Raw genomic sequence first — 19,243 nt, 5'->3', positions numbered from 1 at the left:
AGAGGAAAGTGCCACAGAAAAATAAAGTTCAGGTGTGTGTGATTTGAAAAATGTGAAGGAAGGCGGTTCTAATTATTTCTCAGAAGCCCGTAACTGTAAGTGAAGTTGAAGCCTTCTTCATGTCACTAGCTCCTCACTTGCACTTGTCTGAAGTGCTAGGAATACTGTTGGGCCGTTTTGTTTTTGGGTGCAATGTTACACCGATTAAAGGAGAGGCATAAACCCAGGAAAATGACTGTATTTAAACAATATTGCTCTACAAATTACCCCTGAAAGACTTTGAGTGACATCAGATTTGCACTGTCAAAAAGCATTTAGCAAAATAATAGTGCGTAAGAGGCGTAATGCACTGAGATGTGAATTTCCTTGATCTTTTTTGTAGTGTCTCTGCACCTTGTTACAAATTCACATGAGGCATGGATATATCAGACACGGTCACTCTGTGACCTTCACTTTATTTCCAGGAGTGAAGAGTGTTGATCCTGGGTGGGACCTCCCCTTTTATACCTGGAAGCCCAGGTGAGGAGCTCACTCCCTGTGGTTAGAGTGTGCATTACAAGGGTACAGGTTCAGTATGCATGAGTTACAGTTACATACTTGTAGTCATTGCAAGATGGTTAAATACATGACATCACCTCCCCCCTTAGGTCTTTTAGTTTCAGAGGTTAAGTCTATCGGGTGGTCGGCGCTCTCTCGTGGAGCGCCGCAGTTGTGGCTCTGGTGGCTGAGCCTCAGCACGCGTCTCTGTTACTTGAGGTGATTCCGGCCTGTCCGGGCTGGCCGCAGGGACGGTGCATGCTGAGGGCTGTCTGTTGCTCTTACGCTGGCACTGGTGTGGGTGCTATCTTATCATGCTCTTCTTCCGATTCCTCCGTGTCTGCACTGAACCTTGTCTTTACTTGGTCCAAGTGTTTGTGGCATATCTGCCCGTTGTTTAGTCTGACCGCCATGATCTTGTTTCCTTCTTTGCCAATTACGGTGCCCTCAAGCCATTTGGGTCCCAAAGCATGGTTAAGAACAAATACCAGGTCATCTATTTCTATACACCTTCCCCTTGAGCCTCGACCATGGAGCTCGGTTTGGGACTGGCGCTTGCCCTCAACATTGTCTGCCAGTGCTGGGTGAATGAGGGACAACCCCGTCTTGAGTGTGCGTTTCATGAGGAGTTCCGCTGGCGGGACTCCCGTGAGCGAGTGCGGCCGGGACCTGTAGGCCAGCAGGAGGCGCGATAGGCGGTACTGAAGGGAGGGTCCTTGGATGCATAGCATGCCCTGCTTTATGACTTGGACCGCCTGTTCTGCCTGGCCATTGGAGGCCGGCTTGAACGGCGCTGTCTGGACGTGCTTGATCCCATTGCCCGACATAAACTCCTGGAATTCATGGCTGGTAAAACACGGGCCATTATCGCTGACCAGGATGTCCGGCAAGCCGTGGGTCGTGAAAACCGTACGCAGACTCTCCACAGTGATGGATGTCATGCATGAGTTCAATATGATGCACTCGATTCACTTCGAGTATGCATCGACAACGATCAGGAACATTTTTCCCATGAACGGGCCCGCATAGTCCACGTGAATACGTGACCATGGCCTGGTGGGCCAGGGCCACGGGCTGAGTGGGGCCTCTCTTGGGGCATTGCCCAGCTGGGCACACGTTGTGCACCTGCGAATCCAGTGTTCCAGGTCTGAGTCAATCCCCGGCCACCACATGTGTGACTGGGCAATGGCCTTCATTAACATGATGCCAGGGTGCTCGCTGTGGAGTTCCCTGATGAACGCTGCCCTTCCTTTCTGGGGCATGACTACCCGGCTGCCCCATAACAGGCAGTCAGCTTGGACGGAGAGTTCATCCATCCGTCTCTGAAACGGCCTGACTTCCTCGGGGCACGCCCTGTGTGCGGGCACTCAGTACCCAGTCAGGACACATTTCTTTATCATGGATAGGAGGGGGTCCCTGTTGGTCCAGAGTTTGATCTGGCGGGCTCTGATGGGAAGCCCGCAATGTCAAAAGCCTCAACGGCCATGACCATCTTGGCGCTCTGCTCGGACGCCCCCTCGGTGGTGGCCAGTGGGAGCCTGCTGAGTGCGTCAGCGCAATTTTCGGTGCCTGGCCGGTGCCGTATGGTGTAGTCATATGCAGCCAGCGTGAGGGCCCATCACTGTATGCGAGCTGACGCATTAGCATTGACCGCCTTGCTGTCAGAAAACAGGGATGTTAACGACTTGTGGTCCATCTCTAGCTCGAACTGTCTACCGAAAAGATACTGGTGCATCTTTTTCACACCGTACACACACGCGAGTGCCTCCTTCTCGACCATGCCGTGTCCACGCTCTGCCTGGGAGAGTGACCTGGAGGCGTAAGCCACCGGTTGGAGTCAGCCGTCAGCGTTACCCTGCTGCAAAACACACCCAACCCCGTAGGATGACGCATCGCATGTTAAAACCAGTTTTTTACAGGGGTCATACAAAGTCAACAGTTTGTTGGAGCATAGCAGGTTCCTCGCCTTATTGAAAGCCCATTCTTGACAATGCTCCCAAGACCATTCGCAACCTTTACGGAGGAGCATGTGTAATGGCTCCAACAATGTGCTTAAGTTCGGCAGGAAGTTCCCAAAATAGTTTGAGTCCCAGGAATGATCGCAACTCCGACGTGTTGCCGGGCCTGGGCGCCCGGCGAATCGCCTCAGTTTTTGATTCAGTGGGCCAGATCCTGTCTGCGGCAACCCTCCTACCCAGGAACTTGACCTCTGGGGCCAAAAACACGCACTTAGCCTTTTTCAGCCACAGGCCTACCCGTTCCAATCGGCGTAGCAGCTCCTCCAGGTTGCGGAGGTGTTCCTCAGTGTCCCGACCCATTATAAGGATGTCGCCTTGGAACATGATCGTTCCAGGGATGGACTTGAGCAAGCTTTCCATGTTTCGCTGAAAGATAGCCACTGCCGAACGAATGCCAAACGGGCACCTGTTGTAAACAAATAATCCTTTGTGTGTCGTGATGGTGGTCATAAACTTGGATTCTTCAGCCAGTTCTTGAGTCATGTAGGCCGAAGTGAGGTCCAGCTTCATGAACAGCTTACCACCTGCCAGCGTGGCAAAAAGGTCCTCCGCTCTCTGGAGCGGGTATTGGTCTTGCAGCGACATTCGGTTGATGGTGGCTTTGTAGTCGCCACAAATCCTGACCGAGCCATTTGCTTTGAGGACGGGAACAATGGGACTTGCCCAGTAACTGAATTCAACGGGCAAAATTATGCCCTCTCTGAGCAGCCTGTCCAGTTCACTTTCAATCACGTACGGCACTGCTCTGGCTTTGTGGTGCACTGGTCTGGCGTCTGGAGTGATGTGTATCACTACTTTGGTGCCCTTGAACATTCCGACACCGGGTTGAAAGAGTCACTCGAATTTTTGCAATACCTGCGAGCATGAACTTCGCTCCACGGATGAAATGGCGTGCACATCCCCCCCATTTCCAATTCATTTCAGCTAGCCAACTCCTCCCCAAGAGCGCGGGGCCATTTCCTGGAACAATCCAGAGTGGCAGCCGGTTCTGTGATCCATTATGCGTTACCACCAAGTTTGCACTGCCCAGCACTGGGATGATCTCTTTGGTGTACGTACGTAGCTGCGTCTCAATGCGTTCCAATTTGGGCCTGCTAGCCCTGTGTGGCCATAGTCTCTCAAATTGTTGGGCTCTCATGAGGGACTGGCTAGCTCCGGTATCCAGCTCTCTTTGCACCGGGATGCCACTCAGTAAGACTTTCATCATCATGGGTGGCGTTTTGGTGTATGAGCTGTGGACGTCGGCCACATGAACTCTCTGAACTTCAGCATCCATGGTTGTTCCCCAGGCCTCATCCTGCATTTCAGACCCCTCGTTTGGTTCGTCTGTCTCGCAGACTAGCCTCGCTGCTGCCTTTTTGCACATCCTGGCCAGGTGTCCCTTGACATTACAAATCCTACAGGTGTAAAGTTGGAACCTGCAGATTTTTGCAGTGTGTCTGCTCCCACATCTCCAACATGAGCTGAGATTTCTGTTAACTAAAGGACTATTCCCAGGCATTCCTCTCTGATAGCCCTTTTGGCTGTTTCTAAGCCTTCTGATGGGGGGCGTGAATTGCCGATCCCCTTTCCATTGTCCCTGTTGCCAGGAGCTTGTTGCTGCCTGGCTGGTGTCGAATTGCCCTTGCCTGCCTGCCTGGACAGTGTCGAATTGCCCTTGCCTGCCTGTGGAGTTCTGTGTCATTTTTATAACATTGATTCCCTGGTTCAACGCAACTTTAAAACTAGGGCTGTGAGCGTAGATTAGCTTGGTCTTCTCTTCCCCCGCCATAAAGGTCTGAGCTATCCACGCCGCCCCTTCTAAAGTCAAATCCTTAGACTTTATGAGCTTCCTGAAAATGCCGGCATGATTAATGCCCTCGATGAAAAAGTCCCTTAACATCTCCCCCTTGCAGGCATCGGAGAACTTACAGAGACTGGCCAAATGCTGCAGTTCCGCCATGAAATCCGAGATGTTTTGACCCTCCCGACGCCGAAATGTGTAGAACCGGTGCCGGGCCATGTGTACGCTACTTGCCGGCTTGAGATGCTCACTGATCAGCTGGCTGAGCCCTTCAAAGGACTTGTCCGCTGGCTTTTGGGGTGCGAGCAGGTCTTTTATCAGCGCATACGTCTGTGGACCACAGCTGGTCAGTAGATGCGCCCTCCGCTTGTCAGCCACTGCCTCTTCCAGCCAGTCCTTTGTGACGAAGCTCTGCTGGAGTCTTTCCACAAAGTCGTCCCAGTCCTCACCCACACAGTAGCATTCCTCTGTGCCACCGGTGGCCATCCTCGTGGTTCGTTGATTCTCGATTCTTGTCGCCAGATGTAATGTCTCTGCACCTTGTTACAAACTCACATGATGCATGGATATATCAGACACGGTCACTCTGTGACCTTCACTTTATTTCCAGGACTGAAGAGTGTTGATCCTGGGTGGGACCTCTCCTTTTATACCTGGAAGCCCAGGTGAGGAGCTCACTCCTTGTGGTCAGGGTGTGCATTACAAGGGTACACGTACAGTATGCATGAGTTACAGTTACAAACTTATAGTCATTGCAAGATGGTGAAATAATTGACATTTTTGATGCATTAATGGTGGATCATCCTCTTTCTGAGTTGTGCCTTTACATTCAAATTCTCCTTTGATGGTCTAATAGAGATGGGGAATGTGTGTGTGGGGGGCTCATAAAGAACATATTAGGAGCAGGAGTAGATCATACGACCCTTCGAGCTTGCTCCGCCAATCAATAAGATCATGGCTGATCGACCCTAGCTCCACTCTGATCTCCATATACCTTGATACCCCAAGAGTCCAAAACTCTATCTATCTTGGCCTTGAATATACTCAACGATTCAACATTCACAACTCTTTGAGGTAGAGAATTCCAAAAATTCACAACCCTCTGAGTGTAGAAATTCCTCCTCATCTTAGTCCTAAATGGCCGAACCATTATTTTGAGACTGTGAACCTTAGTTCTAGACTCCCCAGCCAGGGGAAACATCCTCCTAACATCTACCCTGTCAAACTCTAAGAATTTTGTATGTTTCAATGAGATCACCTCTCATTGTTCTAAATTCTAGGCTTAGTTTCCTTAATCGCTCCTCATAGGACAATCCCTCCAGCCCAGGAATCAGTCTGGTGAACCTTCGTTGTACTATCTCTAAGGCAAGTATATCCTTCCTTGGTTAAAGAAACCAAAATTGTACACAATACTCCAGGTGTGGTCTCACCAAGGCCTTACATAATTGTAGTAAGACATCTTTACTCTTATACTCCAATCCTTTTGTAATAAAGGCTAACATACCATTTGCTTTCCTAATTGCTTACTGGAGCTGCATGTTAACTTTCAGTGATTCGTGTACAAGGACACCCAGGTCCCTCTGAATACCAACAGTTCCCAATCACCCAATATTTAAAAAAAAATATTGTGATTTTCAATTTTTCCTACTAAAGTGGATAACTTCACATTTCTCCACATTATATTCCATTTGCCACGTTCTTGCCCACTCACTTAGCCTGTCGATATTCCTTTGCAGCCTCTTTGCATCCTCCTCCAACTTACTTTCTCACCTAGCTTTGTTATCAGCAAACTTGGTTACATTACACTTGGTCCCTCATCTAAGTCATTAATATAGATTGTGAATAGCTGAAGCCCAAGCACTGATCCTGGCAGTACCCCACTAGTTACGTCTGTTATGCTGAAAATGACCCAATTATTCCTATTGTTTTCTGTCCGTTAACCAATTCTCAATCCATGCTAGTATATTACTCCCAATCCCATGAGCCCTAATTTTTTGTAATAACCTCTTGTGTGTGGCACCTTTTAGAATGCTTTCTAAAAATTCAAATACACCACATCCACTTGTTCCCCTTATCTACCCTGTTAGCTACAACCTCAAAAAAACTCCCTTTCATAAATCCGTGTTGACTCTGCCCAATCGTGTTATGATTTTCTAAGTGCCCTGTTACCATAATCCCTAATAATAGCTTCTAGCATTTTCTCTGTCAGGCTAACTGGTCTATAGTTCCCTATTTTTTCTCTCCCTCCTTTCTTCTGGGGTTGCGTTTGCTGCCTTCCAACCAGCTGAGACAGTTCTAGAATCTAGGGAATTCTGGAAGATCAAAACCATGCATCCATTATCTCTGTAGCCACCTTTTTTAAAACCCTAGGGTGTAAGCCATCAGGTCCAGGGGATTTGTCGACTTTTAGTCCCAATAATTTGTCTAGTAGTATTTCTTTACTAATAACTTCTTTAAGTATCTCATTCTCAATCTATCCTTATAACTATCCCAATATCAATATACACTGGCTATTTTTAACAACTTGAGAACTTTAATTTATTGAACTGATTTGAATTGTATATTTTTGCAGAATTTTTGGACATGGATTGATTTTCAAAATTATAACCTGTGGGATGGAGCCAGTTTTAAATAGTATATAGTGTTATAAACATGTGCTTGACATGTGTAGAACACCGAACTGAGATGAAAATTGTAGTTTGCAGATTTTTAATGTAATAGTAGTGTGAACCGTTGTTGCAATAAACTAAATATAAAATATTTTAATCCTGTGCAGCTGCCATCATTATAGCAACCAAGGCTGGACATAACTAATTCTTCCCAACAGGAGACCTTGGCGAAATCAATGAGGGAGAGAGGTGCACGCAATGTCTAATACTGCAACCAGTGGATTCCAACTGTGAAGTAACACAATAACCTGCAGTAAAATAACCATGTTACTTATTCAATATAAACAAACCGACTTGAAAGCTTTCACATGAATTGCAAATTCCAAAAAGAAACTTACTTTTAACAGAAAGTGAATTTGGGGACAGTATAAAACACATTGTATGAAGGTCAAGTATGCAAGAACCTTCCCATTTCAGTAAGTGTGACTAACTGTGCAGTTGCGTCGAGCTAGAAATTAGTCTGGGCCTTCACCAATTCAACCAGGAGGCTTGAGACTAGCCCAATAATTTAGGCAAGCTACCGGTGCTTGTTGGTCCTCCACAGCCAACCCGCCCATTTGAAGAAATTAATATTGGGCCATTTGCCTCGCTGACAGTGGCCTGAAGGCAAGTCCTGGGAGGGTACGGGTTGGCGGGGGGGGGTGTTGGAGTGGCAATGATTGGGGAGGCTGATGCTGAGTAATGGGGAGTCGGGGAAACACCCCTGCTCTTCTGGGTTCCACAGCAATGAATACTGAGATTTTAAAAAATATCTTCCATTTCTTTGGCACAGGGGCCACTGAAGCATCTGAAGTAGAGTAGATCAGCACCTGCTGATCGGCAAACATTTTCAGCAAGGGGGGCTAAAATATGTGCAGACTTGTTTTAGGTGGCTGTGAAGCTGTCTTTATCAATGTGGTGATGCCTGTAGTGCAGGTGTAGATCAGCTGTGGGACGTTGTGTCCGTTCTGCCTGGAAAATGGGCGCTATCAACACCAATTTATACCCCGTACGAAGTTTGCCAAATGTGCACTCGGTAATAAGTGACTAATTCTTCTCTGAACCTGATTGCAATCTGTGTAGAATATTGAGCCCAAATCTCCTCATTCATACACCAAAGGTATTAAGGGATATGGGACAAAGGCAGTTATATGGGACTCAATTTTCGCCAAAGCTTTTTTTGGGCATACTTGAAGCGTTACACCCGTTTTTTGGGGGCCCAAGTATGGCAAAAAAATGTTCTAAGTTACCCTGTTTATTTCTTCATTTTGGCGCAGCCTAACCTGTCCTTTAGTTTTGGGGGTGGAGCCTTGATCTGCACCAAAAAGATCAGGTTGCCTTGGCAACAGGGACACACTGCGAGCTGAGGCTGCAAAGTGAACCATACAGCCAGCTTACAACACATTCAAATATATTGCAGCAACTTACCTCCAATTATTAAAGTTCCCTCCCCCCTCCCTCCCCTTTGCCAGTGCCGATCCCCACCCCTAGCCCTGGCCAAAGAGCTTGCCGGTCTGCTTCCCTAGCCCGCCCCGAGTGCCTTGCCGGTCCCGCTCCCAAGCCCCTAGCCCTAGCTGAAGGGCTTGCTGGTCCGCTCCCCGCCCAACCCTGGCCCTGAGTGGCCTCCCAGTCTGCTCTTGCCCCTATCCCAGGCCAAATGGCCTCCTCCCTCCCGGTCCCTACACCTAACTATACTGACAGCCTCCCCCCCCGCCCCCCACTCCACCCCCTCGCTCCCCCTCTCTCTCACCTCTCCTGCTGCTGCTGTCCGGGCATCTGCTGCACTTACCTGCGCCGATTTCCTTAACCCTCCAGAAGGTTTTTCTGCAGAGGCCACATACGCTGGCCTAAGAAGAACTGAAGTAACTTTCAGCTGGCCAAAATTGCCTAAATGACCAGAATTGGCGCGGGTGGCAGGTTACACCCCCTTTGGTTGAAAAAAAAACTTGCCCAAAAAAATCGTAACTAACTGAGTTATGCTGGTACAAATTGATCGAGGAAACTGTTTTTTTTAAACTTAGGCCAAAAAAAGCAGCCTGCTCCAAAAAAACGCGCTAATCACTGGGAAAATTGAGCCCATGGAGTTAGGTCACAGATCAGCCATGATCTAATTGCATGGTGGAACAGGCTCAAGGGGTTAAATGGCCTACTCCTGTTCCTATGTTCCTATAAAATTGGGCACAAATGGGTTTATGCACATAACACCAATTCATTGATTTTGCCAGGCACCGATGATCAGGAATTTAATAATGGGTAAGCAGCATATTCCCAGCCATGCAATGCTGTGATTTAGATCACCAATACGTAATGACAAAATGATAAGACAATTTGATTCTCCCACTGAGCAACATTTCTGACCTCAGCCATACCACTGTGTCGACACAATCATGGGTCTGCATTACAGACATATGCACACACAAACAGGCCATTGTAAGAATGACTATTGAGTCATTTAAGACCTCACTTAAAAAATGACAGCGGCTGGTTATATGTGGCAGAAGGTTGAAATGTCTGCCTTTTGTGTAAAGTGTAAGGTGATGTGAACTCCTCAATAATTTAGTACTAGGCGGATCAGCATGTTATTCAGTCTTAATGTGGCCTTGTACTAATATATTAGTTTGGAATTCTGCCTGAAGCTATTAAACTTGGAGCAAAGTGCATCAAACTTCTATGTCAATGTGTTGGACTTAATTTTGGATGATGACTTAGAAAAATTCCAGTAGTACACTATGTGTCTGCGAAGAAGAAAGGTGTAATGTATTTAACCCTGTGTAACCTGCATGCCACCTGACCACCAGAGGGCCCACCTGTTGGAGTCCCAAGGGACCCCAGCATCCCTTGGGAGCACAGTATATAAGCAGGCCACCCATGAGGTACCTGCACTCTGGAGTCTTATTAAAGGAGCTAAGGTCACACTTGCTCATTGTACACAGTACTCTGTTCCATCCTTTATTATGAGTGTACCAATTGGCGATGAGGTAACGAACAACCGCACAAAAATGCAAAGAACAGTTGGTATCCTGGAGAAGTTCTCAGAAGGGGATGATTGGGAGGCCTTCGTGGAGAGACTTGACCAATACTTCGTGGCCAACGAGCTGGAAGGGGACAAGAACGCTACCAAACAAAGGGCGATCCTCCTAACTGTCTGTGGGGCAACAACCTATGGCCTCATGAATCTCCTGGCCCCGGCTAAACTGACAAAGAAATCCCATGAAGGGTTGTGTACGCTGGTCCGGGAGCACCTAAATCCTAAGGAAAGCGTTTTGATGGCGAGGTATCGCTTCTACACGTGTCAACGATCGGAGGGCCAGGAAGTGGCAAGCTATGTCGCCGAACTAAGGCGCCTCGCAGGACATTGTGAGTTTGAGGGTTTCCTAGAACAAATGCTCAGACGTTTTTGTACTGGGCATTGGACATGAGACAATCCTTCGCAAACTGTTGACTCTAGAAACTCCGAATCTAAGTAAAGCCATAACGATAGCCCAGGCATTTATGTCCACCAGCGACAATACCAAACAGATTTCGCAGAGTAAAGAAGTTTCAACCAGTACTGTGCATAAAGTCTGTCGCTCTCGAGCAGAAATGTACATGGCAGAACGTACACACCGGCTGCTGTAGCCTGACCTCAATTGACCCAGAGTCCACCATCAATCATTAATGCGAGGCAGTTAACACCTTGGGGCACTGCAGAGGTGATCATCGGCCCCATCAATGCCGCTTTATGCGTGCAATGGTTGCAGAACAATGGGACACCTCCAACGAATGTGCAGACGAGCTGCAAACCCTGCAAACCACCACATTGCAGAGGAAGGTCGATCCACTATGGATCAGGCAGAATTGGAGACTCGTACGGAGGAGGCAGAAGTGTACGGGGTACAGATATTCACTATGAAATGTCCATCAATAATGTTGAAAGTTGAACTGAACGGTATTCCAGTATCTATGGAACTGGACATGGGGGCAAGTCAGTCCATAATGAGTAAAAAGGCCTTTGACAGGCTGTGAGGCAAAAAGGCACACAGGGCCAAGCTCAGCCCCATTCACACCAAACTAAGGACTTACACCAAGGAACTAATTCCTGTAATTGGCAGTGCTGAAGTCAAAGTCTCTTATGACGGAGCAGTACACGAACTCCCGCTGTGGATTGCGCCAGGGGATGGCCCCACGTTGTTTGGCAGAAGCTGGCTGGGAAAAATCTGCTGGAACTGGGATGACATCCGAGTGCTTTCATCCATCGACAATGCCTCATGTACCCAGGTTCTGAGCAAGTTCCCATCGTTGTTTGAGCCAGGCATTGGAAGCTTCCAGAGGGCGAAAATGCAGATCCATTTGGTTCCCGGTACACGACCCATCCATCACAAGGCACGGGCGGTACCGTACATGATGCGTGAAAAATTGGAAATTGAGCTGGACAGGCTGCAACGTGAAGGCATCATCGCACCGGTGGAATTCTAGGCCAGTCCATTTGCGGGGACTATAATGTAACGATTAACCGTTTTTCGCTGCAGGACCAGTACACGCTATCCAAGGCAGACAACCTATTTGCGAACCTGGCTGGAGGGAAGATGTTCACCAAGCTGGACCTGACCTCAGCCTACATGACACAGGAGCTGGGGGAGTTTTCGAAAGGCCTCACCTGCATCAACACACACAAAGGTCTGCTTATCTACAACCGGTGCCCGTTCGGGACTTGGTCAGCCATGGCAATCTTCCAGCGGAACATGGAGAGCCTGCTAAAGTCGGTTTCTTGTACAGTGGTTTTCCAGGACGTCATATTGGTTACAGGTCGGGACACCATAGAGCACTTCTGGAAGAGGTTCTTAGTCGGTTGGATCGCGTGGGACTCGGGTTGAAACGCTCGAAGTGTGTTTTCCTGGCACAGGACATCAAGTTCTTGAGAAGAAGAATCGCAGCGGACGGTATCAGACCCACCGACGCCAAGACGGAAGCCATCAAGAACGCGCCGCGACCACAGAACGTGACGGAACTGCGGTCGTTCCTGGGACTTCTTAACTATTTTGGTAATTTCTGACCTGGGTTAAGCACCCTGCTCGAACCCCTATATGCGCTACTGTACCAGGGAGACGACTGAGTATGGGGGAATTCACAAGAGGCTGCCTTTAAGAAAGCCAGCAATCTGTTGTGTTCAAACAAACTGCTTGTCCTGTATAACCCTTGTAAACGATTAGTGCTAGCTTGCGATGCGTCGTCATACGGGGTCGGGTGTGTGTTACAGCAGGTTAATAAATCGGGGATTTTGCAACCGGTCGCTTATGTGTCTAGGAGTTTGTCCAAGGCTGAAAGGGCCTACAGCATGATTGAAAAAGAGGCTCTGGCGTGCGTCTACGGGATGAAAAAAATGCACCAGTACTTATTTGGCTTCAAGTTTGAGCTTGAAACTGACCACAAGCCGCTCATATCACTGTTCTCTGACAGCAAATGGATAAATACCAATGCCTCTGCCCGCAACCAAAGATGGACGCTCACGCTGTCGGCATACAACTATGTAATCCACCACAGACCGGGCACAGAGAACTGTGTAGATGCTCTCTGTCGGCTGCCATTGCCCACCACCAGGGTGGAAATAGCACAGCCAGCAGACTTGCTCATGGTCAAGGAGGCATTCGAGTACGAGAAGTCCCCTGTTATGGCACGCCAGATCAGGACCTGGACCAGCCAGGATCCTTTACTGTCTTTGGTAAAACAAACTCTGTCCTCCATGGGAGCTGGTCCGATGTCCCAGTGGAGATGCAGGAGGCGATTAAACCATATCCACAGATGCAAAGACGAAATGTCCCTGCAGGCGGACTGTCTATTGTGGGACAATCGCGTGGTCTTGCCCAAGAAAGGCAGAGACACATTCATATGTGAACTGCACAGCACCCACCCAAGCATCGTAATGATGAAAGCCATAGCCAGATCCCATGTGTGGTGGCCCGGCATCGACTCCGATTTAGAGTCATGCATGCGCCAGTGTAACACTTGCTCTCAGCTGAGCAATGCACCCAGAGAGGCACCGCTAAGTTTGTGGTCGTGGCCCTCCAAACCGTGGGCGAGGATCCATGTGGACTATGCGGGCCCATTTCTAGGCAAAATGTTTTTGGTTGTCGTGAATGCTTACTCAAAATGGATTGAATGTGCAATAATGTCAGTATGCACGTCCACGGCCACTATTGAAAGCCTACGAACCATGTTTGCCACGCACGGCTTGCCCGATGTCCTAGTCAGCAACAATGGGCCGTGCTTCACCAGTGCTGAATTCAAGGAATTCATGACCCGCAATGGGATCAAACATGTCACATCTGCTCCGTTCAAGCCCGCATCCAACGGCCAGGCAGAACGGGCAGTTCAGACCATCAAGCAAAGCTTGAAACGTGTGTCAGAAGGCTCCCTGCAGACCCGGCTGTCCCGAGTGCTGCTCAGCTACCGCACCAGACCCCACTCACTCACCGGGGTTCCTCCGGCCGAGCTGCTCATGAAAAGTGTGCTCAAAACAAGGCTCTCTCTTGTCCACCCTGATCTTCATGATCACGTGGCGGGCAAGCGGCATCAACAAAGTGTGTACCATGACCGCGCAAATTTGTCACGCGATATTGAGATCAATGATCCTGTGTTTGTGCTCAATTATGGACATGGTCCCAAATGGCTCGATGGCACGGTCACAGCCAAAGAGGGGAGTAGGGTGTTTCAGGTCAAATTGGCCAATGGACAAATGCACAGAAAACATTTGGACCAAATCAAATTGCAGTTCATCAACAGCTACGAACAACCCGAAGATGACAACACCAACTTTGACCCTCCAACACACACACACGCACAAGTGGCAACTGACACCATCGTTGACCACGATGCCGAACTCATCATCCCCAGCAGCCTGGCAAGGCCGGCTGCCCAACAGTCCAGTGAAGAACTGACCAATCCACCCACACCCACATTTGTACCGAGACGATCGACAAGGGAGTATAAAGCCCCAGATCGTCTCACCTTGTAAATAAGTATACTGTTGACTTCACGGGGGAGTGATGTAATGTATTTAACTCTGTGTAACCTGCATGACACCTGACCACCATAGGGCCTATCTGTTGGAGTCCCAAGGGATCCCAGCATCACTTGGGAGCACAGTTTATAAGCAGGCCACCCACGAAGTACCTGCACTCTGGAGTCTTATTAAAGGAGCTAAGGTTACACTTGCTCATTGTACACTTCTCAGTTTCATCCTTTATTATGAGTGTACCAAAAGGTTTATCCTTTTATGCCACAATTTAAATCTAGGCTAGCTGAAATGATGCATTAACACGCTAGGTTATGAATGGTCATACCTCCAAGAAGATTGGTTGGATTTTTTATATTATGGAATGATTTGAGATAATTGTAAACTGGAAAGATGAAAATTATAATTGTTTCTAATTTTTCTCCTACCACAACTATTGTCTCAGCTCAGATCAATACAGACCAGGATTCAAACCTAGAACTTTCCTCATCTGTAAGGTTTAGTGCCATACCACCATTAATTATCTTGTGTACCTCCATAGAGTTACCCTGAGAACTGGAGATATCACATTGACAATTAAAATATGTGATTGATTCAAAACTATATTCCATCTTGGGTGAAGGGCCAGGTCTCTTAGTACAGTGTGCCATTGAGAGTGAGAAGAGTAGGAGAAGAGATGAGATGTTGGTTGATGCCAAGCTTTGGCTTAATTACACAAAGAAAATAAAACTTAATGAGATATTTTTGAAAACAATTTACTGTAGTTTGATAGGTCACATGATCACAGGATAGTTATGCATGAGAAAGGCCATTCAGCATGTCTTCATTCATCCATCCAGAAAGATCCTATAATACTTCCATTTGAGCATTTAATTGTTTCTTGGAGGGATTTCAAGGTTTTCACCTCCATTGCTCTGTCTCGAGGTCTATGCGATGCACTGATCACTCTTTGTGTGAAGAAGAATTTCCTGGCATTGCTCCTAAATTTACCTTTTACAACTCCCCTTGCCCTACTCTCGTTAAATAATTTAAAGTATTATTCCGGATTTGCTTTTGAAGATGAAATATTGCAAATATTAAGCAGCATCTACAAGAAGAGTGGGAGAGACCTTATCTGGGAGTGAGTTTTGGGTGGGTGGGGGGTGGTGGGGGTGGGAGCCAGTGACTTGGTGTAACCTGGTCAGTCTTTAATGCCTTCCAGAAGTGAAGATACAAAGGTGAAGTTCACGTTATATACAGGGCCCAGCACAAGTGTATCTATGACCCTAGGACCTCGGACAGTAGTGCCCCTTGTTGGTGGGCAGACCTTATGTACATACATTACAGGGGGAATTGGGGGCACTACAGTTGGGAATAGGGGAGCCCAGGGCAGCAGACTTCCCTTGAGGGACCAGTAGCACTCCTACTCCTCCCCTGGCCCTGTTAAGAAAAGTTTTTTTACTTCCCTTCGGCCTCCTTTTCTACCCTGCCAGGTTTTACTGCACATAGCACCTGCAGGGGTGGGTGCCCTGCTCAGTAGACTGTTAAAGTGGCCCAATTGAGGTGGCGATGGGCAGGAATTGAGTGGGAATGTGGCAGTAAGTCTTTGCATGACTATTTTAAATGCGACTATTATTCACACCAGGAAGGGTAAATTTAAAATTTCCCCCAGTGTATCAAAGTCAGCCAGCCAGCTGCCAGATAAACAGTAAAGTTTTATTAGTGAGTCCATTCAATCACTAAAATTACTACTTTGGGAAGAATTCTGCAGTCAAAAGTAAAAAGCTTAACAGTGATTTACACTTCTATCCTTTGTCAAAATCCGGACTGGAGTGGAGATCACATCGGATATGCAAGGTATAAAGTTGCCATTTCTTTTACAGATTGATCCATGTGTATGGAATTTTACACAACTCTGAAGAACGCAGGCTGTGTATTCGCTGCTAAATACTGTAATTCGATCACTCTGCTGACAAATTATCTCTTCCAGGACTCAGGGTGTCTTTGTTCAATAAAACTACCTAATAAAATTGAAAACATGAACACTTCAATTTCCTGTGAAGTCTGTTGCCTGCTTCGTGCGAAACATGATGCACTCAGTCTCTGCTGGCCAGGACTGGGCCAAAGGGTCAGACAGCTTGTTGATGTAGATGGATGTGGCTGTGGAAAAACGATAACATTTGTTACTCCCCGATCCATACGCTGTGTTGTGAAACAGCCAACATGTGTTGTTTTAGAGTCAAGTAACAGAGGCCTCGGAGAGTTTGAGAACATCAGAAAATTCATTTTCTGGGGCTATTCAACATTTCGTACTGTATGTGAGCTTATGCTTTGTGCAGGAGATACTAATCCTCCGTGCTCAGCACTGCTATTATAATGTCGGCCGTGTGCAATTATTGTCTCATACATATATATAATATATTTATAATTTTGTGAAACTTGTCATTTCCAGCTGTCTGATCATGAGGTCACTCTCCTTATTCTTTTTTAAATTCCCACAGCATTATACAGCTAATTACTTGCATAAAATATAGGAATTTCTGTATCTGAGAGCAGGACATGAATTGGTTTATTTGTAATTGTTATTAATCCATTCATTTATAACCCTTAGGGGCTTTCTAGAAGGAAGAAATCATCACAGCCTACAGTGATGTACCTGAAATTAAATTCCTGCTGAGATGTAGATAAACTGGGTTTCATTCAAGGATGTGAATGAGCAATCCTTGTTCACATGGATCAGAATAATTAGCTCTGACTTTATTTAAATTTTAAACTGTTGTATATATTTTTTTATTACAGAGATTGGTCCAGTCACCATTACCACAGATCCAAAGAAATTTCAGTATGAACTCCGTGAACTATATGTGCAGGTAAGCTAAAATTACTAAAAGCTTGACAACAGCCGGATAATAAAAAAAAAGGTTCCTTTGCATTTGATTTGAACCGAGACCCTGTGTGCAGCAAGGATTCAAACATTGAGCTTTAAGGCCTTTTAAGTCACAATTTTTTATAGAAGTCAGTAGTATAGTCATATTAAAGAGATGCAGGCTCTGTTTGATAGATGTGTGCTCTGCTTGGTACAGTATGGAATAGGCTGAATCCCTGGAATATTCAGCACTTAACATCTTCATTTTAGTTTTGAGGAGTGCTCTCCATAGCGACATTTAATTGGATTACTTCCCTCTTCTGCCTTACTGGCACTTTGGCAAGTAAAGGAAGGAATTAGGTCGCCATTTTAATTCAAAATTAAAACAATATGCTGTCATAAACCATCAAGTAAGATAATTTAGAGTTGATTTGACTCATATTTATTAACATACAGATCATTAAAATGGGTATATGTTGCCTCCCCTCAACATTATACCTTGGATAAATACATTACAGGTGTAGCATTATGTTTATACAGACCAGGAAAGCCATAAGGTAAGATCTTTGGTCTACGTTGAGTAATCTGGTAGGGATTCTGTAACTGGATTAATTGGAACTAGGGAAGGGCATAAAAAATAATCTAGCTCCTAATCATGGTCTTGTAGCCTCTGAAATAAATATGTGCTGGGAGCAGGTGAGGACTAGGCGAGATTCAACTGTGATGATCCGCGTGGAGTATTAATATTGACTATCCAGGTTCACAGGCGAAGAATGGCTTCTTGAGCAAAGTACTGTAGGGTTTCCTTCTGTGGAACTGTAGCCCAGCATTGGCAAGGGCGAGGCTAGCCGCAATCTTCCCTTCGCCCCCCCCCCCCCCCTCACCAATTATCCAGCCCCGATCCTCTCTTTCCCACCCCACCCCTCGCCCCCTCCCCTGCCTGGGCCACTAGATGGATCTGCCTGATCCCCGATCCATTTAATGCCCCAGCCCAACCCCCGATCCTTTACCTTCCCACCCCCAAATCATCTGCCCGACTCCCGAACCTCTACCACCCTTCCCCCCCACTCCCCCCCCCCCCCCCCCCCGCCGCCCCGATCCTCTCCTTTCCCCACCCTGATTCCTCCCTTTTCTGTGCAGCCGAAGGCCGATCTGCCCACAGCCAGCCAGCCTCTCAACTATATCTTATCATGCTATACATGACTGTAACTAGAGATGACCTGTGACCACCAGCATACCTTACCACCAGGGGTGCACTTGCAGGAGACACTGGATACCTGTCCCACACAGGTATATAAAGACAGGTCTCAAGCAAGTGCAGAATTCGAGTGCTGTGTAATAAAGGTGCAGGTCCTGAGTGACCTTGACTTCAACATGTGCCTCGTGTGAGTCTGTACTAAGGGGACAGGACTTTACAGTGGCGACGAGTTACGGGATTACAGAATCCACAGAATGGCGACCAACGGCTCAGATAAAAAATACAATGCTGGAGATAATTGGGAGGACTTTATAGAAAGGCTCCAGCAAAGCTTCGTAACCAAAGACTGGTTAGGCGATGACAAGGCAGACAAGAGAAGAGCCCATCTTTTGACCAGCTGTGGCTCGAAAACATACGCCTTAATGAAGGACCTGCTGGCACCTGAGAAACCAGCAAGCAAGTCGTTTGAAGAGCTGAGCACACTGGTAAGAGACCACCTGAAGCCAGCGAGTAGCCTACACATGGCCAGACACAGGTTCTACAACTACAGACGCTGTGTGGGCCAAAGCATACCCGACCGTGGCGGAACTTCGGAGGTTGGCTAGCTTATGTGAGTTCTCCGATGAGCTAAGGAGAGAAGTATTGAGAGACATTTTTATTGAAGGAATAGGCCACGCAGGCATATTCCGAAAGATCATAGAGACCAAGAACTTGACTCTAGAGGCAGCAGCACTGGTTGCACAGACATTCTTGGCAGGAGAAGAAGAAACGAGGTTGATCTACACTGCGGGTACGACAACTAACAAAATATCGGAACAAGGGGTTCACAGCGTGAAACAAGCTGCTACCCCCACACACAGACAAAGGCAGGAGAGCAGGCCCTCAACAGCAGGCAGTGGTGCCAGAAACCATCAAGGGCCACATGAACGGCCGTTCACACCTCATCAACCCACAATGCGAGCAATCAACTACAAACTGAGAGAAGCTCAAGAGAGATCAACCAGACGCATCTCATTCTTCGGAAACAATGGAAGCGGTCTGTGCTGGAGATGTGGGGGAAGGCACTCATCAAGGGGGTGTCGATTTCAGCATGCTGTTTGCAGAAATTGCAGCTATACAGGGCATCTGGCCAGCATGTGCAGGAAAACGGCAGCTCGGCTGGTATACGAATCGAAAGGGTCGGGAAGTGGACCAGAAGACGGTGGGGACAGTAACCGGGACAC

At 47.3% G+C, this 19,243-nt stretch overlaps 1 protein-coding gene across 1 annotated transcript in view; it reads left to right on the top strand.

Moving 5' to 3' along the window:
* The window catches only part of hmcn1 (hemicentin 1), a 744,329-nt gene that overhangs the window by 111,051 nt on the left and 614,035 nt on the right, over nt 1-19,243 (top strand). The window contains exon 2 of the mRNA XM_070887155.1: nt 16,756-16,826. Within this exon, the coding sequence (XP_070743256.1) occupies nt 16,756-16,826 (71 nt within the window). The remainder of the gene's footprint in view (nt 1-16,755; nt 16,827-19,243) is intronic.

The sequence above is a fragment of the Pristiophorus japonicus genome, chromosome 8, assembly GCF_044704955.1.
Source record: "Pristiophorus japonicus isolate sPriJap1 chromosome 8, sPriJap1.hap1, whole genome shotgun sequence".
NCBI lineage: Eukaryota > Metazoa > Chordata > Chondrichthyes > Pristiophoridae > Pristiophorus > Pristiophorus japonicus.
This window is presented reverse-complemented; position numbering and strand designations above follow the sequence as displayed.